The sequence below is a fragment of the Ornithorhynchus anatinus genome, chromosome 16, assembly GCF_004115215.2.
Source record: "Ornithorhynchus anatinus isolate Pmale09 chromosome 16, mOrnAna1.pri.v4, whole genome shotgun sequence".
NCBI lineage: Eukaryota > Metazoa > Chordata > Mammalia > Monotremata > Ornithorhynchidae > Ornithorhynchus > Ornithorhynchus anatinus.
In genome coordinates this window covers 39,039,256-39,063,863 of record NC_041743.1, presented here as the reverse complement: position 1 = coordinate 39,063,863, position 24,608 = coordinate 39,039,256, and the positions used below count along the sequence as shown (strand labels likewise).

General features: G+C 55.3%; 1 protein-coding gene across 4 annotated transcripts in view; it reads right to left on the bottom strand.

Moving 5' to 3' along the window:
- Nucleotides 1-222: 222 nt before the first annotated feature.
- The window catches only part of STK40 (serine/threonine kinase 40), a 38,187-nt gene continuing 13,801 nt past the window's right edge, over nucleotides 223-24,608 (bottom strand). For 3 of the 4 annotated variants that reach the window (XM_039914289.1, XM_029080766.2, XM_039914290.1), the window contains 9 exons: nucleotides 22,047-22,166; nucleotides 20,816-20,901; nucleotides 20,332-20,475; nucleotides 17,183-17,410; nucleotides 15,497-15,549; nucleotides 8,817-8,932; nucleotides 4,687-4,831; nucleotides 4,078-4,197; nucleotides 3,400-3,731 (listed from right to left, as the gene is read on the bottom strand). In XM_039914289.1, coding sequence (XP_039770223.1) covers nucleotides 3,425-3,731; nucleotides 4,078-4,197; nucleotides 4,687-4,831; nucleotides 8,817-8,932; nucleotides 15,497-15,549; nucleotides 17,183-17,410; nucleotides 20,332-20,475; nucleotides 20,816-20,901; nucleotides 22,047-22,158 — 1,311 coding nt within the window. In that variant the 5' untranslated portion in view covers nucleotides 22,159-22,166 and the 3' untranslated portion in view covers nucleotides 3,400-3,424. The other variant, XM_029080767.2, reaches the window with a different exon arrangement.

Below are 24,608 nucleotides of genomic sequence, written 5' to 3'. Positions count from 1 at the left end.
AAACTTGGTCGGCTCCTGGAGGGAGGAGGGGTGGCGGGCGGGGGGCTTCCTCAGAGACTCTCTCCAAGGCCGATCGGCCACTTGGCCCCCAGCCTGCCTCGTCCGCCAGGGACCGCCCCCCCCCCCCCCCGCCCTCACACCGCTGACTCGAGCTACTAGTCTTTTCGCTGCTCGGGGACACGGCCCAGGGCAGTGCTACTTAGAAACTGGAGATCAACCACGTTTATCAAAAATAAATATATTTGAACCAGGCTTAAGACGAGACAAAGGTCTGTCGAAGTGGGAGGGAGTGACGGGGGCTCTGGTGGGGAGAGACACGGACGGGAGGCGGAGGAGGAGAGGGTCTTGGAGGGGGAGGGAGAGGTTTTCAGAAATGGGTAGGCTTGCCTAAAACCCGGAGACGACAAGAAGCTTATTCCACCCAGGTGGCCCGGTCGCCCCCGGCTGTCCCCCGGCTGCCCGCTGGCGTGGGCGCCGCCCCGGGCTCGAGGGCCTCGCAGGCCAAGACTCCCGCTGTGTTGCCGATGGTGGTTTCTGAGGGCTCCTTTGCTCTTCCGTTCTATTTGCTCCAGAGAACGGCACGGTTAAAAAGACAGAGGTAGATTAAAAAGTCATGATTAAAAGCAGATTAATTGTCTAGGCTTCCGGATTAAAAAAAAAAAAAAAATCATTCCAGGAGACAGCACAGTGTGAGTGCGAGTGTTGCTTCCGAAATGCGTTCTGGAGTCCTCTCTCTCTCCCGCTCTCTCTCTCTCTCCACAGCCACGAGGGAGTGAGGGAACACGTGGGCCCGGCCCGGAGCTTAGGTCAAACTGCTACATTTCTCTCGGGGCGGGGGCGGCCCCTGCTATTGCTGTTGTTCTCGAGTCCGGGAGGCGGACGGCGCTTGTGCTGCGTGGGGGCCCGGGGATCCGGGGGCTACTTCCGAAGGTATCGCTGGGCGAGGATGGCAGCGTCCAGCGGGTTCATGGGCTGGGCGTCGTGGCCCAGACGCCGCACGGGGGGGATGTTCCCGAACTGGCGCTTCTGCAGGAAGCCCTTGGCCTCAGGCAGCGAGTTCTTCTCCTCCGCCAGCAGCAGCTGCTGCCGCATGTAGTTCTCAAACTCGTACTGGGAACACTCTTCCGTCACCTTGGCCTGGGGGTGAGAGCGGGTGGGGGAGGGGCCGCGCCCTCCCCCCCGGAGCCATCAGCCACCTGCGCCAGACTGACGGGGCCCAGAACCCAGCTCCCGCTCCCACCCCCGGTGTCGGCCCGGCACGAGACCCGGAAACCCAGCCGGGGGGTCTCATCCTGTCCTGAGGCGCTGTTGCCTTCTCTTGAGCAGAGTCGGTGCCCCCATGGGCCTGGGGAGGGCCGCTCCTGGAGGAGAGCCCTGAGCCCCGTGAGCCCCACAAACCCCAAGCCAGTGCGGCACCCAGGGGACTCCCACACACAGGCAGCCAAGGAGGAGGGGCGGGTCTGAGGCGGCCCAGTCCCCACGGGGCAGGTAGCGCGGATCGGAGCCGGGCCACCGACTCGTGACCTCATCCCCGGCCGGCTGCCGCCTCTCCGGCCGGGAGGATGTGGGGCGGGGCTCGGAGGAAACCCCCAGGCTCGGGCCTTCGGTGTCTGTCAGAGCTTCCCCGGGCGCCCCGGCCCCGGCTCAGCCAAGCACCACGGGGACGAGGGAGGGCGGGATCCGGGTGCCTGCTCCTATCCCCAGCCACCGTGGGAGAAGCCACCGCCCGCCCTGCACCAAACTGGCTGACTAAAAGCAGGATGCTCACTTGCCCGGCACGGGGACCTCTCGCCAAACCCGTTGACCACTTCCTGGTTCCCGGGGCCCGGCAGCCGGCCGGCGACAACCCGCCTGAGCCACGAGACCTCAGGGTTGACTGACAGGCAAAACGCACTGGGTGTCTGGCCCTCACCTGGCCCTGCCCAGGGCCTCTGCCTTCAAGGAGGTGAGGTTGGAGACCCACCGAGGCTCCCCCTCCCCAGGGCTGCTCTGGGGACTAACTAGGCAGGGTCGAGGGTGTGGAAGGAAACGGAGGTATGTGGGGAGGGGGCAACCGGATCTGTCCCCCGAGGGGTGGGGAGAGGGTCAGCGATACTGGAGCAGCGGCAGTAGTACGGTTGAACAACCTTTCTTTCTGAGCCTTCACTGGGAAATGAGAATGCAGGGGGACGATCCTGAAGTCAGCCCAACCGCTGCCCTGACTACAGTAGTTATTCTCAGAGAGCCGTGAGGCAGGATGAGAGGCTGAAGGCCGGGGTATTCGATTTCGCCGGGGACAGCTCATCGCCCGGTTGGACCCTTGCTGGATTGGACATATCTGACCTTCCTCATGGGAAATTTTCAGCTTTCATTTCCCGGGAAAGAGAGCGAGAAAGAGAGCGAGCGAGAGAGAGGGGAAGAGACCGACTGACCGACCCGGTCGGAAATGGCGGCCACCTTGTCCAGCCTAGGCCCAGCCCCCGCCATCTCTCTATCCACGGGCCGGCGAGGGACGCCCGAGGCCGAAGCACACCGGGGGAGCTACCGCAGCAGGACGCTCAGAACTCCACAGCCTCCCGCCTTGCGCGGTGGCATCCCACGGGCGAGAGCCGTCCCCGGCTGACCCGGCCGCCCGCTGCCCACACCGAAGGCGGATTTGAAACTCCCTCAACGAAACAACACCCTCCGGGAGGCGCGGGGGAGGGAGGAAGCGGGGCGGGCGGGGGGGAGCAGACGCGGAGGGAGCGAAAAGGGACAGAATGAGTCATCAAAAAACCGAAAAGCAGGAAAGGCTGAGAGAAACCGGATGAGTCAGAAAGTGGCTGAGAAACGACGTGTGGAGGGGAACCTAAACCAAAGACACATCGAAGACAGCGCCAGGAGGACCGCTAGGGCTGAATGGGATCCCGGCTTGGGTGGAGAGGGGCGGGGCTGCTTGTGGCATCACCGGGGACCCTGCTGCTTCCTTTCCGGGGGCGGCGGGGGAGACGATGGGGGATGAGACCGACGGCCTCCTTCCGACGCAGCTCCGAGACGAGCTCGAGGGCGATTGGGCTTTGGCGGCTTGGAGGGGGGCGCCCCGGCTGTCACGCTTGGGTGGAGTCTGGGGGAGGCTGGGGCCTGGGCAGAGGTGCAGAGCCAGGGGCTTATTTTAAAAAATACTCCTATCTTCTCTCGGGACCCACTGTATACTACCTGGCCTGGCAGCAGTGTGGGGAGTGTGGGGTGGGGGTGTATCTGTCTGTGTCCTCCAGCCCCCGACCCCAACACGGCCCAGAGACTCTCCCACAGTTCTCCAGGAGGGGCCCGGGCCCCGGCCGGCCTCTCACCTCTTGGGCGTTCTCCGAGCCGTTCATCTGGTCATCGATATCGGGAACCACCTGCAGGGGCCCGCTCAGGGAGGACATGGACTGCCTGTGGGGGGACAGAGAGCGTGCCCGGCCCTTCAGCACCTCGGGGGCGCCCGGCCCTCTCTGCGGCTCACACGGCTCCTCGCGGCCCTCACCCGCCGCGCCCACCTGGCGCTGGAGCTCCTAGAGGGGGCGGTTAGGGGGCCCGGGCCCCAGCGGGGGCAAGGCGGAGCCGGGCTGCCCGCCGGGGGCCTAGAGGCTGCCCCCGGGGAAGGCAGAGTCACCAACCTCGGGAGGTCTCGGCCGGGGCCCTTCAAGTCAGGGGCAGGCAATAGCTCCCAAACAGTGAGCGCGTGCTGGGGGCCGCCTGCTGGACGTGCCGTCGGGGGGCTCGGGTCCTGCCTGGAGGAGATCAGAGTGGCTGGGGGCAGACGCGGGGACCCCCTGGGTGTGGTGGGGGAGGATGCCGGGCAGGCGGAATCTTCCAGGCAGAACAGAGCACCCCGCTTGATCGGGATTCCTGGCCCGGGAATCGGCGAAGCCAGTACCGGGTCCGAGCCTCCCATCCTGCCCCCGACTCCCGGGCACAGGGGCGGGCTGCCTCCGCCTGGCCCGGAGCCTCGTTCGCGTCACGCTCCTCGCTGGAGGCCGAGACCCGGCCGGGTGCCAGGGTGCCGGGGGGTCGAGCCAGCTGGGGACTCCCGGGAAAGGGGGCGGGGGGCACTCTCGGCCCGCCCGGCCAACTCACCACGACGCGATGATGGAGCTGAGGGAATCCAGGACCTCGGAGGCTGCCAAGCGCTGCTGGGGATCGAGGACCAGCAGTTTCCGGATGAGACACACTGTGTTCTCAGAAACCCGCCCGTCTCTGCCACCGGGGGAGAGGGGACAGAGAGGAGAGAAGTTCTCAGAAGGCTGAGTCAGGGACAGACATATGGAAAGCGGGCGAGCAAGGGCCCCTCATTCTGCAGTGTGGGGAGGTGGGGCAGGATGGTGGGGGGAGGGGAAGCAATAGGGCTTCGCCAGAGACCTCAATAAACTGAAGATCACGTCCCTCCTCCTCCACTTCAATTTCCATTCAGAGGGTCCTCCCTCCTCCTCCTCCTCCTCCTCAAGATGGGACCCCTCTCGGCAGCTGGTGGGACTAAGCTTCCCTCTCGTCGCTACCAGTGTCATGGGATGCTCCCCCTGCTCCTTGGGCACCGTTTTGGTGGGGAGAAGATCTCTGGGGTGACTTTGCCCAGGTTGTGGCACCTCAAGGGCTTGGGCAGCAGCAAGAGTGGGATGGGCAGACATCTACAGGTGTTTGTATGGGGGGGGGGGGGCGGTGCTGGTCTGGGGGTCTTGGGGGACTCACTCGGGGATCATGTACTCTGCGGCTTTGATCTTGCGGAAGAGCTCCTGAGGAATGCTGTCGTAGAAGGGGAACTGTCCGTACAGCATGGTGAACAGCACCACCCCCAGCGCCCACATGTCGCTCGGCTTCCCCCGGTACGGCCGGCCTGCCAGGAAAGAGGGAAGACATCTTCTCATTAGCCGCGGCTCGGGGCCCAAAACCAGTTAGCCTGCAAGACCCCCGGCCAACCTCAGCCCCGCAACTCCCGGCCTCGAGCCGCCTCGCAGCTGTGCCCGGGAGGGCCGGCCCAACTCCCCGCCGGCTCTCCGCTTCCCCCGGGAATGCCCCAAGGATCACACGGCCGAGGGCAGAGTCCATCGGAAGCCTGAAGGAGGAAGGGCCAAGCGCTCCCATTTTGGAGGACTTAGTAGAATCCCTTTTCATCTGCTACCCGATTTCTCTCTGTCTCCATTTCTGGCTGCCCAGACCAACACAGAAAGCTTCCTAATCTTAGGGGAAGATGCTGCAGAGAAGCAGCGTGGCTGAGTGGAAAAAGCCCGGGCTTGGGAGTCAGAGGTCGCGGGTTCTAATCCCGGCTCCGCCACTTGTCAGCTGTGTGACTCTGGGCAAGTCACTTCACTTCTCTGTGCCTCAGTTCCCTCATCTGTAAAATGGGGATAAAGACCGTGAGCCCCATGTGGGACAACCTGATTCCCTTGTGTCTACCCCAGCACTTAGAGGAGTGCGCGGCGCAGAGTAAGCCAGCATTATTAGGGGCCATAAATATACCCAACAGGATGGGGTTTCTCCAATCACAGGAGAAACCAGGGAATTGGTCTGCGAGCCGGCTGTACGAATGAAGGGGGCCTGGGGAGAGGTGGAAGGGCTTTGGCTTGGTCAGCGGAGAGATGTTTCGGGGCGGAGGAGTCTGTCCCCACTGCTGGGCCTGCAGGGCAGCGACCCCTCCAGCTCACTCTGAGGGGCCACCCCCACTGAAGGCATTGAGCCCTGGAGCGAGGGGTCGGGAGTAGGCAGCTTTATCGATAAAGGGGGGGTGTGGTGGGTGTGTGTGTGTGTGTTTGTTGGGGGTGGTGGTGGTGAGGAGGCCTGAACACGTGGACTCTAGAGCCATAGCTCTAGAGGGCCCCGGTGATTCTGATGGGATCAGGATACTCAGCTTTTCCTGTCACCGCAGTTACAAGGTTGCTTGAGATTTTGTGGGTCTGTTCTTTGAGGCTTTTTTTTTTTGGCATTTTGGTTTTAAAAGTAGATGGCTCTTTGGTGGCCGCCTTTTCCACCCCCACAGGCATTCCCCAGGCCAGTTCCCCGGCTTCCCCCATTCCCACGGCTCCCTCGGATGCGCTGCATGAAAAATGGTTTGGGAATCACGATCTCAGTCACATCATCGATAACACAGTCGCATGAAGGTCGAAAATTCAGATCACCATTGCTGTACCACAAAACGGGATTAAGTGTACAATTTCCTCTGTGACTCACTCCATGAGTCACCACTGCAGTATTCATTATTTGTACTAATTATTCTTAGCTTTGTATAGCTCTCGCAACCACCCTCCCTCCCCCCGCAAAAAAAAAAAAGAAAGGCATTCTAGCCTCCGCTCTTCCTTTTCCCTCCGCCTTGGGCAGGCATTCTCCGAAGAGACACTTCCAGTGGCTCTAAAATTCATGTCACAAGCTAGGCGAGCAGACCGTTCCTCCTCAAGATACCTAAAAAACAGACAAGTCCAGCTTCCTCTCCCCGACACTAGAGATTAGGGAGTTCTCTCTCTCTATCCCTCCGCTCAGGCTGCCGGTGACGACGGAGCAAATTCTCTTTAAACAAAGGAAGACTATTTTTGATCTTGAGACCTCTTCTCTGATGGGGAGCAGGTCAAGTCTTCCCCACAGACACCCAGAGGAGAAGGGCCTCAGAGGCCAGCCGGTGGGCGAAAGCCTATGATTCTGGCCCCTCGTGGGCTTCCCCCGCCTCCAGTTCCAGGCCCGGAGGTTTTCTGGGGCGCTGGCTTTTAACTGACTTAGGGAGGAAGAAAGAAGAGATCACGGAGCCGCCACCACTTCCAACGCAGACGGCCCAGATGGGTCCCAGGCTTACGGGACCAGAGATCTCTTTCCCCCGTGAAGCCGGGCAGTTTCCACTGCACTGACCTGCCCCCACCCAAAGACAGCCAAGGTCGGGTGGGCTCGCTCACGGTCAGGGAGATTCTCCCACTGGCCAGTCCCTGCAAGAGGAGGGAGCCATTTCCCCCCGATAACGGGGAGCGGGAGAGCCATTAGCCCTGGATTCTGTTAGCGCAGTCACCTTAACTTCACCCCTCCCGCTCAACCGCCCCCGCCCCCTCTTTCTGGCAACCGGGGAGGCTAGCGGAGACAGAGGGGGAGGCTGGAGACGACAGCAGGGAGATCCAAACAGCTTCTGCTACCCTCAAACGAGGCCACCTGTTCCCGCCCGGACTGCCAATCAATCTCTGGCACCGTTCTGAAGTTGTGCACGTGCCCCTCAAGGCGGTGGCAGGGGCTCAGCTCCGGGACCGCCCGCCTGGGCCGTGTTCCGGCCAATCCTTACAGGTTCTGGCTGGCTCCCCTGCTGCCCGCCCCTCTCCGCGGGGCCCCCCAGATATCTGGGCTTCCTTCTTGTGGGTCACCTGGGCAGCCTGCCCAACTCGGCAACCTGAAACTCTGAATCGAACCTCTGGGGCTCAAGGGAAAGATTTGGGAACAGTCCACCGCTCTTGCCCGATACCCATTTTCTCCGCTCTTGTGACAATATGGCCCTTCCCTGGAAGGGTGGGCAGGCCCGAGCGGAGAGAAGCAGCCAGCTCGCCACCTCCAGCCCTGAAAGCAGACTTCTGGAAAAATGATCCCTCCAGCTGGCCTTCTTGTCCCTCTACTAGTAATCCCTCTTCTAGTAAACCCCCAGGGCTTGGAGATGGCTGCCGTTTCCTCTCTCAGGAGCTGGCGAGGCCAAGAGAAGGCCAGCACCTAGGACAGGCTCCCGGGGGAGAAGAGAAGAGGAAGCAGCATTGCCTAGCGGACAGAGCATGGGCCTGGGAGTCAGGAGGACCTGGGTTCTAATCCCGGCTCTGCCACTAGTCTGCTATGTGACCTTGGGCATGTCACTTCTTTGGGCCTCCGTTTCCCCATCTGTAAAATGGAGATTAAGACTGTGAGCCCCATGGGGGAGATGGACTGTGTCCAACCCGATTAGCTTGTATCTACCCCATTGCCTAGTTCAGTGGCTGGCACATAGTAAGCGCTTAACAAATACTTGACTCTGTACTCGACTCTATTTATACTTGACTATTTATTGCCATCGTTCTTGTCTGCCCGTCTCCCCCGATTAGACTGTAAGCCCGTCAAACGGCAGGGACTGTCTCTATCTGTTGCCGACTTGTTCATTCCAAGCGCTTGGTACAGTGCTCCGCACATAGTAAGCGCTCAATAAATACTATTGAATGAATGAATGAAATACCATTTAAAAAAAAAAAAGAGAGATCAACTAGTCCAGAAAGGCAGTGAGAGTGGCCGGACAAGAAAAGTCTTGGAACTGTCCTGCTCCGGATAGCTCTGAGTCCCAGAAGAGACCCGGTTTCACCCATTTCACCTGCTCCACATCCCAGAGCCATGAGGTAAGTTGGAGGGGTGATCCCCAAGGCAGCCACAGGGTCCAGTGGGACAGAACTTTATCCAAAACCCAATTGGTGGCCAGGACCCCTCGAATTCCTCCTGCTCTCTCTGCATAGCTATTATTACTATATTACGATTATTACTACTTCTTGCGGGTAGGAAACATGCCTACCGACTCTGTCGTGTTGTACTCTCCCAAGCACTTAGAACAGTGCTCTGCACACAGTATGCACTCAATAAATACCACCGATTAACTGACTGTTATAAGTCCCAGGAGCCCCAAGGGCACCTGAACATTTGTAGAAGCCAGCTTGGGCCCTGCTTCTGGTTCGGCTCAGATTCTCTTCTCTGCCCACGAGGGATGAGAAGCCAGAGTGGGACAGTTCTGACCTCTCTCCTCACAGGTAAGATGTAAGGTGGTGACATCTATTCAGACCCAGCAGGCAGGTCGCTTTCTGACTCAAAGGGTGGCATCTCCATGTTTCCCAAGGCCCGCGACGGACACATACCGCTGAGGACGTCTGGACTGATGTAGGCCGGGCTCCCTCTCTGATCTTTCAGCAAGTCGTCCTCGCTCACCAGGTGCTTTCCGAGACAGAAGTTGGTGATGGTTATCCTGTGAGTCCTGAGGGGAGGAGCAGGAGGGTTAGGAGGCTATCGGCGCCTTCGCCAACACCCATCAAATGTCTTCTGGAGAAATGCCCACCGGGAATCGTGTCGCAATCCGTTTCGGGAAAGGCTCGGGTCTGGGGCAAACGTCAGTCGGCACTAGCCTCACGCAGAGTCACCGGCATGCTTTCTAACGGGCTGAGGGGCGGCTCTAGCGGGGCTCGTCAGTATCCTTGGGTCTGCCAAGTCTAAGGTTGGCTGGATCTCCTCCAGCATCTGGGTGCCGCCAGAAGCCCAGCATCCCCAGTTTGGGGCTAGGTTTAGGGTGGATGGGAAAAGGAGGGTCACTGCCCAGTGGCTAGAGTCCTGCCACACATTTGCACGAGTGTGCCTGGTGGCCTCCGGTGGATGCTGGCATCACAATTTCCAGAAGCTCCTAGGGTGGGAGAGAGGACCACCACCCACAGGGAAACTCACTCGTGGGGCAGAGTGACTACATATCCAAGGCTGCTAGATTCAAATGAGGCCTTGTCCCACAGCTCGTCTTGACCTGGGCTTGGGCTAAGAAGGGGAAGACCAGACCGTTCTGAGCAAAGACTTGCAGCTTCCGTGGGATTCTGTCCAACTGGGCCACTTCCAACCTCTCGCCCAGCACGCACCCGATTCATTACGACAAGCCTTCCCTCACAAAACATATCTGGCCAATTTGAGGGGGATGGGCGGGGGGGGTCGCAGGAGCAGTGACAGAATATCTGCTCAGAGCCCACGGGCCCCAGGCTCTGCTCTCAGACAAGAATCCACAGTTCCGAAAGACATGCAAACTTAATGGCAATTTTCTTAATCCTACCACCGGGCCTGAGTCAGAAGAGATAAAAACTTAGTCAAGGTCCAGAAACAACAGCGGCAAAAAAAATAATTCCTTTCCCTTGAGGTGCTTCCTCCAGAGTCACGGCTTTCTTCCCGGCAGAAAGGTATTGGCCATGACCTAGGTGAGCAATTTAATTTTCCTCAAAGTAGGAACCCAGAGAATCTCCGGAGGGGAGCGTACACTCCTAGCAGCCTCCTTGCCTGGTGAACTTGCACCCTACTGGAGCAGGGTTTAGTCATCCAGCCACCCTTCACCCAGAGAACCAGATTGGGTCGGGGGGTGGGGAGGAGCAGGGAGCAGCAAAAATCCATCACCTCACCACCAGGAATGGAGCACTCTCCTGTCTCTCGGAACTATTTACAAGTCCGAGCACGCAGAGTTTATTTCATCAGTGGTGGGGCTTTTTTTTTTTTTAGTCGTATTCGTTAATCACTTCCTTTGTGTCAAACACTGTTCTAAGCACTGGGATGGGTACGAGTTAATTAGGTGGGACCCAATCCGGCAGTGTTGACCCAAGGAAACCTGCAGGGGGGCACCACCCGCCAATAACCAGCAACCAGCCCGGGGGTGGAGGGGAGGGGGAGATGCCACTGCTCCAGTCTCCCAGTTTGAGCCCCAGAATTGAGAAAGGAATTCACGGGCCTGAGACTACCATTCATCTTCACTGTCGAGAGGTGGTACCGCCGTTTACGAGAGAAGAGGACCCTCCTCCCCGCACCCCCACTCACACGCGCCGCCCCCTCCCCGAGGCCCCTGCTTGGCTGGTAATTTCAGCGTTCGGTGTGTCGACGAACAGACGCGCAAATGCTAGGGATTGCCTGGAATTATTCAGTCACCGCTTAACATATCATTTGTAATTATAGAATCCAGCTTTGGCACAGCGTCACCACAAGGGGCTGTGCTGGGGAGAGACTTTAATAGGCAGATTTTCGGGAGCCCAGATCTGCCCTTTGCCGTTCCAACTTTTCTAGAAAGTAACTGGTGGGGGGAGGGGGGGTATGGGGCCGGCGCGGGGCTCGGGGGACACCGGCCAGGGGCAGAGCCAGCCAGCCTGGAGGAAGCACTTCCAGTCTGGCGAGCTCAGAGAGGAAAGGGAGTGTGTAGGCCGTTTGGTAAGGGATTCGCTTTCGCCCACCTCCACCCGATCACTGGAAGCCGACGCTTCGGACAGGGGGTCGGGCTGCTTCTGAAGCCCACCGAGAGAAGCTGAAAGACGCGAGCCATCAACGGATCCTGCAGAGCAGTGGAATCTGGCATCTTCCCACCCAGGGCCCTGAGATGCGGGGAGACTGCAACACTTTAAAGACTGGCTGGATGTGGTGTGGACTGAGCTAGGGTGTCCCTGGCAACTCCATGCTTCCTCAGGCGAGGCGGGGGCCGTAATGCTGCGTCTAGATGACGCTGTGAACATCCCGTGTGCTTGTCCAAGTACGGGTGCGGTGGGAAATGGGAGAGTCTTTGTGGATGTTGATCTGAGGAGCTCACCGGACTACTGCAGAAGGTGCCAAGCAGGAGGAGCACCGCTTTTGGGTAGTGAGACTTGGGCCCTCTGGGCACCACTGCCAGGGCTAGGCTCGGGCCAGGTTTTCTCAGTATGTTCCTCGTAGGCTCTATCCTCCGCCCAGCTCGGCCTGACGTCTTCCAGAAGTCAGGAGGGCGTGGGGGAGAGGCTTCCAGAAGTGAGGGAGGAAAAAGACCAGCCAGGCCGCGGACGAACCTGGACGAGGTTGGAGGGAGGCCCAGAGAGTTGTCTTTATTTGTTGACTGCAGTGCCCGGTTTAGGGCTCCGTGCTGGATGGGTCTTCTCCCCCTGCTGTTGCCAGGGCCACGCCACCTGCCCACCCCCGTTTCTTGCCAGATGGAGTCTTTAGAAAGACCAGAGTGTTTTGCTCCTCTATCTCTTTTTGGAGTTTAAAAAAAAAAAAAAAGACAAGCATGAAAAACAATCTCCTTTAGATTCGGCTGATGAGAAATATATTGTTTTCATGGCCAGAGAAATGAGGCAGACCGAAAGGGCTACATTTAAGGAAGCCGACTTTGCAGCAGACACTGCACTATAGCATTTCACAGTCCTGGTAATTAAACCAAGTCGAGACCATAAGTGTCACGTGTAAATTTAGCAAAATGCATGTGAAAAAATGCTCCCAAATGGCTTTGGGGCTAAAGAAAATGATTTCTAGACAGTTTCCCAACACCTGCAGGGATGGCAGCTGGTTTCCTTGGTAATTCTTGCCACTTGAGTTGCCCTGGGCTTTAAGTTACAGTCAGAAATCCTGGAGCAAGATGTGCTCCCAAAGACACTTGCCTTCAAAGCAGAGGGTGGCCACGCTCCTTGGTGGGAAAGAACCAGTCGATCACATTTGAGTACTTACTGTGTGCAGAGCACTGTATGAAGAATTTGGGAGAGTACGACTACAATAGGGTTGGTAGATTCGTTCCCTGAAACCTGGGCCAGTCCACAGCTGGTCATTTCCCTCAGAATGATTCTCCTGAGAAGCAGCGTGGCCTAGTGGAAAGATCAAGGGCCTGAGAGTCAGAGGACCTGGGTTCTAATCCCGGCTCTGTCGCTTTTTTAGCGTGTGACCGTGGGCAAGTCACTTTTCTGTGCCCCAGTTCCCTCATTTGTAACATGGGGATTAAGACTGAGGGACAGAGACTGTGCCCAACCTGACTAGTGTATAGCTACCCCAGTGCTTAGCACAGTGCCTGGCACATGGTAAGTACTAACAAGTACCACCATTTTTTAAAAATAAAGATAATCCCAGGGTCTTTTCTGACAGGGCTAAAGTGAACCTGCCAGTTGACCCCTTAACTCACCTGACGGTGCAGATTCCCATGACTCACCCAGTGACACAGGGCTGGCTCAGTCTGAGTGTACCGATGGGTAACCTTGGTTTCCTCTGGAAACAACCAGTCATGCCCAGTGACTCCCCAGTTTTCCTGCAGCATTCCCAAAAGCCCGGAGATCCCCGCTGGGGAGGCACCAGAGCCGTATCGATCCAAAATGAATCGAAGCATCCTGATTGGGCGTGGACTGCAAGGAGCTGGTTGGCAGTGACCCATGTGGATCCCCGCGCTCTCCCATCTCTGAATCAACCTGGCAATACGGAGCCATAGCTTTCCAGAAAGGAACTTGAGATGGTGGGGGGCCGCCGGGTCCCTGGAAGAGTGGAGGGCTCTGGGGCCAGGCTGAACTGCTGCCTCCTTCCGGAGTTCACACAGCAGAGGAAGTGTAACCCGGGCAGTGATCTTACAACCAAATAAGGCAGTGGGGAAGGAGGAGCATGAACCCGGCATGTTATAAAAAGCACGGTGGCCACAGGGTCAAGTGAAAGACAGAGGTGGGGTTGGCTGCCAGGCGGATGAAATTTCATCTCAGCCACGTGCACGCGTCTGAGTGAGCCCTTCAGAAATAACTGGAAGCAGGGGCTGGCACAGGCCTTACGGCAAGAAACAAAGACAGGCCTTTCAGCTCTGCATTCCATCCCGAAAAACTAGACTCCGGCACTTGGGAGAGAGGCGGATGCTAGCTGTCAGATGGCAAGAGTCAGGTGAGCAGGGAAATTGGATTAAAGACAACCAGGCAGAATGGAAAAAAACACACCATGTGGCTAATTTATTCTGGAAAAAAATGTGCTCCAACCAAATTTTAAAGCGAATCCTTTCCCCTGAAAATAAGAGTTAGTGCTTCTTCGGAGTGGATTCACACAGAGTGGTTCCCGGTTCGGGTCTCCTCCTGGCTATTTCAGTTAGAATGGCCGCCCGGAGGACGTTTGCCAGGCCCTGGTCAGGTTGGAAGTCCCACGTCCTGATCACTTTGCAGAAATGCAGCGTAACTGATGGGGGCCGGGAATGGAACTTCGCCAGTGGCCCTGACAGCACTGGCAGAGTCGACATTCAAGGGAAAAGGGGCCTCACTGTGCGGGGTAAAGATTCAGTGGGCAAACGCCCAAGAGAGCTCTCCTGGGGGCCACGGCCGTGGAAGGGGCCAGGTGAAAAAAGCCCCCCAAAAACAGGCAGCAGGCCCTCCGTGGCGACTCGACAACCGCTCTCTCCTCCCAGCCAGTCCCGGCCTCGGTTGGATCGGAGGGTCCTCTTGGAGAGCGGGCTGCAGGCCCGGATGAGTCCCACGAGGGGGCAAATTCAGGGCCGCCTCTTCCTCCTCCTCTGAGGCTTTCCTATTCCGGGAGGACCGGCCTCTCTAAGCGGCACCGGACGTAACATGGCCTCCCGGGACCCCGGCGGTTCAGAATTCCATTCCAACAGGAGCGAGTGAGTGGAGAGAGTGGGGATTTGCGTCAGTGTTATTTGCTCTGTGTGAGTCACGCTCCAGTTATGGACCTTTTGGCTGCCACTGTGTTTTTTCCTTTTCTAGGAACTTAGTATGGAGTTCTCCTGCCTCTTCCCCACCTCCCCAGAAAAGATACCCCTCTCACAAAACCTCACTTAACCCTGCCTGAAACTCCATCATTTCACTTTTTCCACAGAAGGGGTGAAAAGGATCACGGTCCCCAAGTGCTTCTTACAAAACACTCCCCGTTTTTGTTTCCCTTCAACATGAAAAGGGAGTTCTTTGCTCTCCTGCCACTGAACTGATTAGTTAATGGCAGTCATTAGATTTCTTCAGCTCCCCTCCCTTGCCAACAGTGGGAGATTGAGCAATTTTGCTAAATCAATTGTGTGAAGGAAAACTGCATAAAAAGGTTCAGCTTAAAGACTGCAAGAATTAGAGCAAGTTAGCGGGGCGGTGGAGAAGTCTGGAACGGATGCTAATTCACTCAGGCTGGAGACTACCCTGGCAGCTGAGCCGGAGAAGTGAGACGAGATCACAGCTGGATTTCCAGATTCCCAGGTGGTGCTCGCTGCAGTGACAGAAAAGGGCTGCTAAGCAGCCCAGGGGTGGCGGGGGGGGGGGGGGTAGACCCAGAGATTGTCCACCGCACATTTGCGGGGCTGGGGCTCCCTGAGGTCCTCTGACTGTGCCTGACCATCTGCCAGCCCGGCAGTTTGCCCTACACTTGCCACGAGGCCAACTGGCTCAGAGGGGCAGGCATCTTTCCGTTTCCCTCCACCCAGTGCTTCCGTCGTCGGGCAACTCCACGGCCAAGTGGTCTGGCGAGGGAGAGGAGAGCTCTCCCCGACACCCCTCTGACTGCATATTCTCTCAATACAGCCACGGGCGCAGATGACCCCGGGGGTGACGGAGGATGAACTTTCTCTTTTCATGCCAGACTTCTCCATCTCCAAGGGTGGGGTCGGACGGTTTGAACCAGTACCCCGAATCTGAGCTACAGTTTCCAAAGGAGGTGTGTTGGAACGATGATTATGATAGATGAACAGCTGCTTCGCCCTGGCCACGAAGCTCAACTAAAAAACAAATCCTCCCACCAGAAGACATTTTTTCCTTCCTGTTTCCCCAAATGAAATGTGCTTTAATGACAGGCTCTCTGAATGTAGCTCCAACAGGCTGGAAAGTCCTAAGAGCACAGACAGGTTGGCAGCTGTTTACAACAGCAGACAAGAGTGTCCAAATCTTCCCCTCATTTGCAACATTCCCAGTGAGTCACCAGATTGATCGGGTAAGAGTTTAGGGAGAGGGGGCATAGGAGGCATTTGGATTTATCTGCCACTGGAATCCAGCCGGAGATGGCCGAGAGGGACACCGGGACCCCAGGGCATGGTGTGTTAGGAGAACGGAGTCCGCCAACTTACCTTTTGCTTAGCACCATGTTTCCCAGTTTCAGGTCTCTGTGCACAATGTTTTTCTGGAAAACAAAGGACATCTTAAATAGGGAGCACGAGGGTCTGAGTTGATTCAACCTTTACAGATTGGGGTTTCCTGGGTGGTTTTGTGCTGCTTCTTGGTAACCTTCTGAAGTTACCATTTTTCTGTCCTTAAGTAAGTGCAGAATCCCAAAACAAGGTGGGTCACTTCCATCATTTCCTTATTTTTAATCTGGTGAGGTTTCCCCACCAAAATCCTTTCAAAGTCAGTCTTCTCCCTTGCAGGGGGGAGGGGGAGAATGGGGAAGAAGTAGCGTGGCCTATTGGATAGGGCCTGGGAGTCAGAAGGACCTGGGTTCAAATCCCATTCCGCCACTTGTCTGCTGTGGGACCTCGGGCTAGTCATGTAACTTCTCTGTGCCTCGGTTACCTCATCTGTAACATGGGGATGAAGACTGTGTCCAACTTGATAAGCTTGTATCTCCCCCAGAGCTTAGTACGGTGCCTGGCACATAGTAAGCGCTTGCTTAACGAATCTCATAAAAAAACCAAAAACAAAGCAACAACAACAACAAAAAAACTAGACGCCCCCTTCACAAGTTGGGGCTGTTGATGGACTGGTTGCTGGGGGAGATCAGCAGGTCTGCTCAGGAACCCATGTTCACTACCGACGCTTCAGAGATTACTCTGTGAAGATGGGTGGGCCGACCTGACTGGAGCAGGGAAGGGACCATCTAAACTCAGGCTTTCAAACTTCAGAAACACTACAGAATTCTTAAGGACTGTTCACGACTCGGGTGGTACAGACCCATCTGGGTTAGTCTTGAGGCTCAGCCTGGCTTGAGACCTAGAAAAGTAGGACTGAAGAACCATCAAATGGGCAGGGGCTGGGCTCCTAGGACTTGTAGTCCCGGCAAACTGATGGGAATTTCGGCACAACTCCAGTGGCCCAGCACTGTGGCGCTAGCTGGGAGGTGTTCGCCCACTTCCTCCACCCTTAGGGGACGGGTGCCCAGTAAGGGCGGGAAGAAGGTGCTGCCTGATTGAGTGAGGCCCGTGTTTGATTTTTTGAGGCCTGGGCAACGGTCTCAGGCCTCACAGGCCGACCTGACTCCTGAGGGCCTCCCCTAGGAGGGACTGGTCCGGCCATTCAAAAAGCCAACAGTCTTCAAGCCTTGATACGTGTGCTATTTTTACGCCCAGTGGTTTTTCAGAGATTGATTTTTGAGGCTAGGGACAGGCTATTTCAACATCAGGATCAATTTTATTCTATTTACCCTTAGCTCTTCTTTCACGGGGCCTGCTCTGACCCGCTCCTGCATTTCAATAGCCTCAAACGGGGAAAGTTTTCGGTGATTCGGGACTTTGGCTCTTCACTTGATTTACGAGCAAGTCCGAGGGTTTTCGTTCCTGAATCGGTGGTTGCCAAGCCGCCGGTGGACACAGTGGGGGAGCCCGGCCAAGCAATAAAAATCAGCAGGCTAAGGCTGATGTACAACCTAAGGCTTGAAAACCTTTTTATTACGATGGCAGCTAAGGCATTCCTTCTCTGGAATCCCCGCCATGCATTAAGGGGGCTCTCCGGAGACTATCCTTTCCCGTCCAGAACGGGGGCGCGGCCGCAAAAGGCACTCCCACCCCAAGGGGGGGAGGTTTTTTTTGTTTTTTTTTTACCTTGTGTAATGCTTCGACCACTCGTACCACGTCGTAGAATATCACCACCGTTTCCCTCTCGCTGAGCCTCTTCTCTTTAATGACGTAATGCTGGAGGTTGATCAGATCTGCCGTTTTGTCACTGAAATCGTGAGCGCAGAGGCAGTCGAGGACCAGGCAGATGCGTTTCTTCATTTTCCGGACCATCCGGGTGGATTCCAAGTCCTCGGTGATTTCACAGGCTCGGTCCTGGGGAGGGAACGCACACAGCCGTCTGTTGCGTGCTGACTGGGGACGGAGCCGGGGTCATGGGCTGCCCTCTTGTTGGGAGAGAGGCGGCGAACGAAAGGGTCAGGATGGGATTTAAAAAAAAAAAATCAGTCGGCACGTGTACGGGCGAGCAGGAGATGGAGGCAAAAGACTAGTGTTCGCTGGTGGGATTTTAACCGAAGAGCTATGGAGACAGTCAATATTATTCAGCCCGGAAAATGCCACCGGCTGATGAAGAACCATGGTTTCCGTCTCCCAGGTCTCTCGGAGAAGCCAGTCACCACAGAACGACACTGGTTGTAAAGAACCATCAACCCTGCTATATTGTACTCGCCACTCGCCCAAGCGCTTAGTAGAGTGCTCTCTGCCCACAGGAAGCGCTCAAATACCAATGATGATTGATTGACTAAAATTCACCGACTGTGGCTCATTAACCTTAACCTCGCTGTCTTTGTCGGAATCCAAAGGAATGGAATACCGGGGCTGCATGTAATGGACGCCTGCCAACTGTTGGCCATTTTCCCCACTCCTGCTCAAGCATCAAAGCCTTCCCCTCCTTGCAGGGGGCGGTGTGCCAGGGTCACAGCCATTGGAAGAGGAGGACTATTAGTGGGGGGGGAGAAGGGGGAGAGAGAGGGAGGGGGGAGAGAGAGAGAAAGAAAGAGATCTGCAAAGGCTCTAAGGCTGCACGTGAATCTCTGTGATCCCATTCAACAGCAACGTCACCAAAGTTTTTAAACCGATTCCCTCTTCTCCAACCTATTTCCTTTAAAGGAAGGTCAGAAACTGCAATTAAGATGTGGGATTTTTGACCCTAGTTCATTCATTCAATCGTATTTATTGAGAGTTTACTGTGTGCAGAGCATTGTACTACGTACTTGGAAAGTACAGTTGGGCAACAGATAGAGACGATCCTTAATGTTGGTATTTGTTGGTATTTGTTAAGCGCTTACACAGTTGCCGAGCACTGTTCTAAGCGCTGGGGTAGACACAGGGGAATCAGGATGTCCCACGTGGGGCTCACAGTCTTAATCCCCATTTTACAGATGAGGGAACTGAGGCACCGAGAAGTTAAGTGACTCGCCCACAGTCACACAGCGGACAAGTGGCCGAGCCGGGATATGAACCCATGACCTCTGACTCCCAAGCCGGTGCTCTTGCCACTGAGCCACGCTGCTTCTCTAACCAGCAACGGACTCACAGTCTAGAGTTGCAGGGGTTTTTTTTGCGGGGGGAGGGAGAGGATGACACTCCCCCAAATTAAAATCCTGGATATGAGTTTCTAAGGACAGATGAGGAGTATTCTTCCATGTTGCCATCTTGGTTAAGAAAAACTGAAATTTGCTTCAGTATCTCCCTGTGGCTCTCAGGCACAATGTCTCAAAACAAATCCAAGTCGATGGGCATTAAGTGAGTATTCTGCAGCTATTTTTCGAGACTAAACCAAGAAGGGCTGCATGGCCTAGTGGATAGGCCACGGGCCTGGAAGTCAGAAGGACCTGCCGTATGACTTTGGGCAAGTCACTTAGCTTCTCTGTGCCTCGGTTATCTCAATGTACGATGGGGATTAAGATTGTGAGCCCCATGTGAGGCATGAACTGTGTCCAAACTGATGAGCTTTTATCTACCCCAGTGCTTAGTAGAATGACTGGCACACAGTAAGAGCTTAACAAATACCGATTAAAAAAAATAAGGGCAGCAACATGGCCCGGTGGAAAGAACACAGGCCTTGGAGTCAGAGGACCCGGGTTCTTACCCCAGCTCTGCCACTTGCAGGTCACTTCAATTCTCTGTGCCTCAGTTTCCTCATCTGTCAAATGGGAATTAAATTCTACTTGCTCCAATTTAGACTTTGAGCCCCAAGTGGGGCAGGGGCAGTGTCTGACCTGATTACCTTGTATCCTCCCCAGTATCTACTACAATCTCGGCACATAGTAAGCGCTTAACGAATACCATAAAAATGAAAAGCAACAATACTATGCTCTGCCTGACCAATATCGGTTTGAGTTTGGATCGTTTTGATTCCCAGTTCATCTGCATTCAGAGGGGGTGCTGTGAATGTTGGTGACTTGTTCTTCCAAGCCTCCCTTCTCCCCTGGTAATTACTTCATCTTGAGGGAAATTTTTATTGTTTTGAAGGTGTTAACAACCTTTCAATTGGCTTATTTAGGGGCAGCTGATTAATTAGCACATTTGATTTCAGTGTGGGAACAGCAGCTTACTGCTTACTTTCTTCTGCTGCAGTAGCACACGCAGACCTATTACCCACAGGAAAGAGGCCAGTCTCCAGGTTGGAAGTGGGCACTTCGCTAATTGGCAGAGAAACCTATCCCCAAGGGGACCTTTACAAGACCCTAACTTCCCTCCGTTTCTTCCTCCGCTCCAACTGGGCCGATTCCAAGTTCATAGCCGATCGTCCTAGTAGCCGTCGTCACGATATCTATCGGCTGCCCGTGTACACCCTGGGCAGAGCAACAAGAGGCACACGATACGTCCCCTTCCTAAGATCCTCCACAAGAGCCCCAAGATCGCCGGCTGAATTTTTGTTTCTTTCTCTCCTCCCCACACAAGAAGCTGCTCTCCCAGAACGCATGGTGCTCTCTAGGTGAAATGCCCACCTAGAGATGTTTACACTCTTGCTAGATTTCCAATCCAATGCCAATCCTCTAGAGAGGATGTTAGCAGGCCCCGGCCCCGCTGGACTTGTCCTCTTCTCTCGCTGCTTTCCCGGAGTCCTGATTAATCCCGGGGGATCTGGGCAACCATGAGAGAATGAGGTGGGAGGCCCCGGCCACTCGAAAGCTGAAAGCCAAGCCCTGACCGGGCAGCCGCCGCCTCCCCCGGGGAGACTGCGAAACTGTGAGCAGCCTTGCAGACCCCAACCCCCTTTCGTCATTTACCTGGAAGAGCCCGTGGTGGTGAACTACGCCGTCCTGATTGTGGAGGAGGGAAAGCAGAGAATACTCGGTGTGTAACAGCATCTTGCCTTGCCTTTCCTCCTGGGTCTCTATCCCTTTGTCCCCCCTCTCCTCCAGTGTGAGGATCTTAAGGAAAGGGGAAAAGAAAGCCTTATTGGATCGCCTTTAAACCCAAACGACCAATGTTCTTCGAGTACAGCAGCTGCCCGTTCAACTTCTGATACACAACGAAGGTGCCACGGTTTTTCTTAACGGGAATTAGGGTTTAATTTATGCACAGACAAATCTGTCTAAACTGGGATCTTTACAGAGTGAGATAGTGTGAACTTGATTGCTTCACAGGTTTAAAAAGGGGGGGGGAGGTATCTGCATTTGAAAGGGTCTCTGGTGTGATGTGTACACAGCCCTTTCGAGGAAGGGGGAGTTGAGAGGTCTTATGTCTCAACTTGTGTTGCATTCCACCTACCTTCAGCTGATAGAAGTCATCTGTCCCGTCTTTCCTGGCCAAACACTGAACAATACTTGGCACTGGTGAGTTACCTAAACGGGGACCTAACAGCACAAAGCAGAACAGACTTGTTTGCCTTTAAGAATCCATGACTAATACAGTGTTATGTCAATAATCAGCCGTCATGCAGCGTACATTAATCTAAACCAGGTTCCTTTATAAAGAAAGGCACACCAGGCAGCCCTTTCCCATAAACGGTATAGAGCGTAAAAAACAATCGAACCGTTGAGTTTCACGGTACTGCTGAACACCACCACCTTTGCGTACAAGGGGGAGCTTAGCCCGAATGTGTGTTTGGCCCCTATGTGTTGAATGTACAAACGGAGCTACACATCTGTACGGGGTGGTAGGGTTTAGACACTTCAAAGGATGTCAGACTGAGAGTTTAGCAGCACAATACAATTCAAACTCAATCTCCATGCCGGGAACAACCGTCAGATGCAGAATGGTACGTGAAAGCAATCCAGACTTTTGGAAGATACGGTGAACGGACAGATTTAGGAAGATATGGTGAATGGACAGATTTACACACACACACACACACACACACATCGGCTCGTCAGTGCATCTCAAAAAGGCCCAAAACGGTACATCCACACCATCCTGGGTTTGTGGAGCCGGGATGAGACCTGTGGTGTGTGCCCGATATAAGATTTGCAGTTGGGCTCCCTAGATAACTGGGGAATTCTACAAAATGCTCGCTGGAATTACTCATGCGCTCTTCAGGTGCCATCTCCCAACTAGCAGGGTGATCTCTGCCGCATTCCAAAGTGGAAAGCATCATTTTGGGACGAAGCCGGCCCGCACCCTCCTCCGGCCCCCCAGCGCGCAGGCTGGTCTGGGGTCGGAGTCAGAGAGAAAGGGGAAGCCGTCGGTGCTTCCTGAGGACCCCGGACACCACGAGAGAAACCATGTGAAGATTCCCAGGGTGAAAAGGGAAGGATCAAGATGCTGATGTCGGTCCCCCCGGATGAAAGCCATTTCTCGTTTTACACGCCCCTCGTGGGAATTTCGAGGGTTCTGTGACTCAAGTGACAGTTGACCGTAGAAACCGGCGAAGCCCCGCCCGACCACTGCTACGCAGTCTGTTGCTCTCTGTGTCCGATCTGCTCCCAGAAGAGCCTTGGGATTTGGGCTTGCTCTGCCCAGCCCTGCTCCAGATGCCGAAAAACCATCGACGCGGGCTTACCTAGGATAAACGGTCCGGCTCTCTTCGCGTTGTTTCCAGAAATCCCAGTTCCGAGACCCTTCGCCCTGGCCGATGTTTCCCCCGCTCCTCTATCCGATGCTCTCCGCTTCATCCTCGGCTCTGGAAGGGAAAGCAACGATTGCACCACGATGAGTAACGAAGCAAGTTCCCTTCTGCTAACCCCTGCCTGGTGCTGCAAACCTTTTCACTTGGTGATGCATCACGCCTCCACCTCCTTGTGTAAGTCGAGGCAGTTCCCACTGACAAAGAGCTGTGGCTCATTTACTATTGGATTAATTAGGGCCTAGAGATTTATGGACTTCAAGAATGTATACGCTGGCCTCGGAGGCAGAGTGCCATGTTCCTCGAAGCCCAGGTGTCGGACAGATGCAGACGGGGAGGGACCAAAGGACGAGGTGCTTTCGTGGGTGCTGCAGGCCCGCTGTGAGCCAACACAAGGAACCCCTCAGATGGGGAAACCTGCGTCCCCAGTTAGTCACAGGGATGTGTACACACCCAAACCCGCTCCTCGCTATAACCCAACGCACGCAGTCATGCAGACTTGGGTCACTGGGACTGGTGGATTTGGGAGGATTGGCACATTGAGAAGGACACCCTAGTTTGGGGGGCTTGGTTCCCAGGGCTCTCCGGATAATAGGTGGTTTGAGAAACCTACCTGGTTCCAAACACCCCGGTGGGTTTGTCTGACCTGAAGGAGGGCTGAGAGATGGGGAGGGGTCTGAGCCCGGCCCCCAACGTGCCCCACAACGAAGAGCCACGATAGGAGAGAGGCCTGGGGTGGCTGCGAGCCAGGAAGATGGGCACAATGGGGAAACGGAAGCCGAGGGGAAGTTAGTCAGCGGGGTGGGGGCGATGGTGTAGACAGAAGGTCAGGCCAGAACGGCAGGGGTACTGGGAGGGCAGCCCAGCATGATGTGGAAAATATGGATGTCCAAAAATGGCATGGTCAGTGCCATGGGATAACGGGAGCCCCAGATGGGGCAGCCCAGGGACTGAGTAGAAGCCCCTAGGGGTGGCTGCAAGGAAGACAAATAAAGGTTAAGATAAGGAGAGGCACAGAAAAAGGAGAGGGATATAGACAGTGGAAAACTAAAAACTGAGTCACTGTGACTAGGGAGACAGAAGAGGATGGATAGGACATGGGAGGCACATGGGAGGATGGGGATAAGCAGGGACTTAAAAGGGAAAATTGCATGGATTTAAGTTTGGGGAAAAATATTATTCCAAAGGGATAGAGGAGAAATAGATCACATGGGAGACAACCAGTTATTGTTGCTGGTTTTGCGGGTGTGTGCGCGCACACACACATATACACTCACTCACTCCCCCCACCCCCTGAGCTCCAGGTCTATTACTTCCCTAGGAAACCCACCAGGTTGTTTCTTTTAGCTTAACGAAATAAATGGGAATCCACTTTTCTTTCTCTTCATGGATAATATGGGGTTTGGAAAGAAAGTTACTATGAATACCAGCCGTGCGCGCGCACTCTCGCACACTCACACACACACCCATTTCCCAACATGAGCAATGACGACAAAGGATGAGATTTTCTTACCCCCGCTCGCCGCACCACCCACTGCAGAAGAAAGCCGGAGTCAGAACCTTTCCCCGTCACCACCCACAGACCCCTACACATGACATATGGGACCCTACATGAAGACAGGCTGTGTCGCTGCGCACGTCCCAGACTGCTAGGGAAAACATTTTCCCCGTTAAAATATGCAGCTCTGAAAGGCTTCCAGAGGCGGGACTTGGCGGCCCACCCTTTATACCTTTTCTTTTTGACCGACGAGGACGACAGATAAGGGAAACGGCCAGAACCAAAGGGCCCGTCACAGATTGTCCCTTCGAGCCGGCTTCATACCAAGACCGGAACAAAGATCGATCTCTTCCATTTGCTCTCTCCCTTTCCACTCAGTCTGGGTCTCTCCCGCCTCAGAAAAAATAATGAGATTTCCCTTCCGCCTTCGTTATTCCCTCCTGAAGGAGACTATCTAAACTATTATTTACATTGAATGAATGCCTCGCTGCCCCAACCCCTAATGGGTTTTGGGGCGGGGGGGGGGGGGGGGGGGGGAGGGGGGGGAGTTAACTGAAACGAGATCCGGCTGTTCTGCATGCGAGGAAATGGCGTGCTGGATATTTGGGGGTCTGACTATGTGTTTTCACTGCAGTGGAAGTACATTTTTTACTGGTTTACTAATGGAGGAGAAAGTGGAATGTTTACACCTCATTAGGGCTTGGGAACCAGTCGGGCTAATGGTATTTATTGAGCATCTGAGTGCGGTCCCCAACCTCAGAGTAGACATGTTCCCTGCCCGGGGGACTTGTAATCTTACCTAAAATCCTATTAAAGCTAAATGATGTGGAGTACCGAAGCCCATCCGAACTGGGGGAAAAATGCCTCCAGACTCGAAGCCAGCTTCAACTCCATCTCTGGCATCGCCTAACCCAGCGGGGCCAAACTCTCCGGAGAAGAACGAGTGCCTAGGAGGCCGTCGGAATCTTCCGTGTCTTCGATTTGGGGCCCGCTGCGTCCCG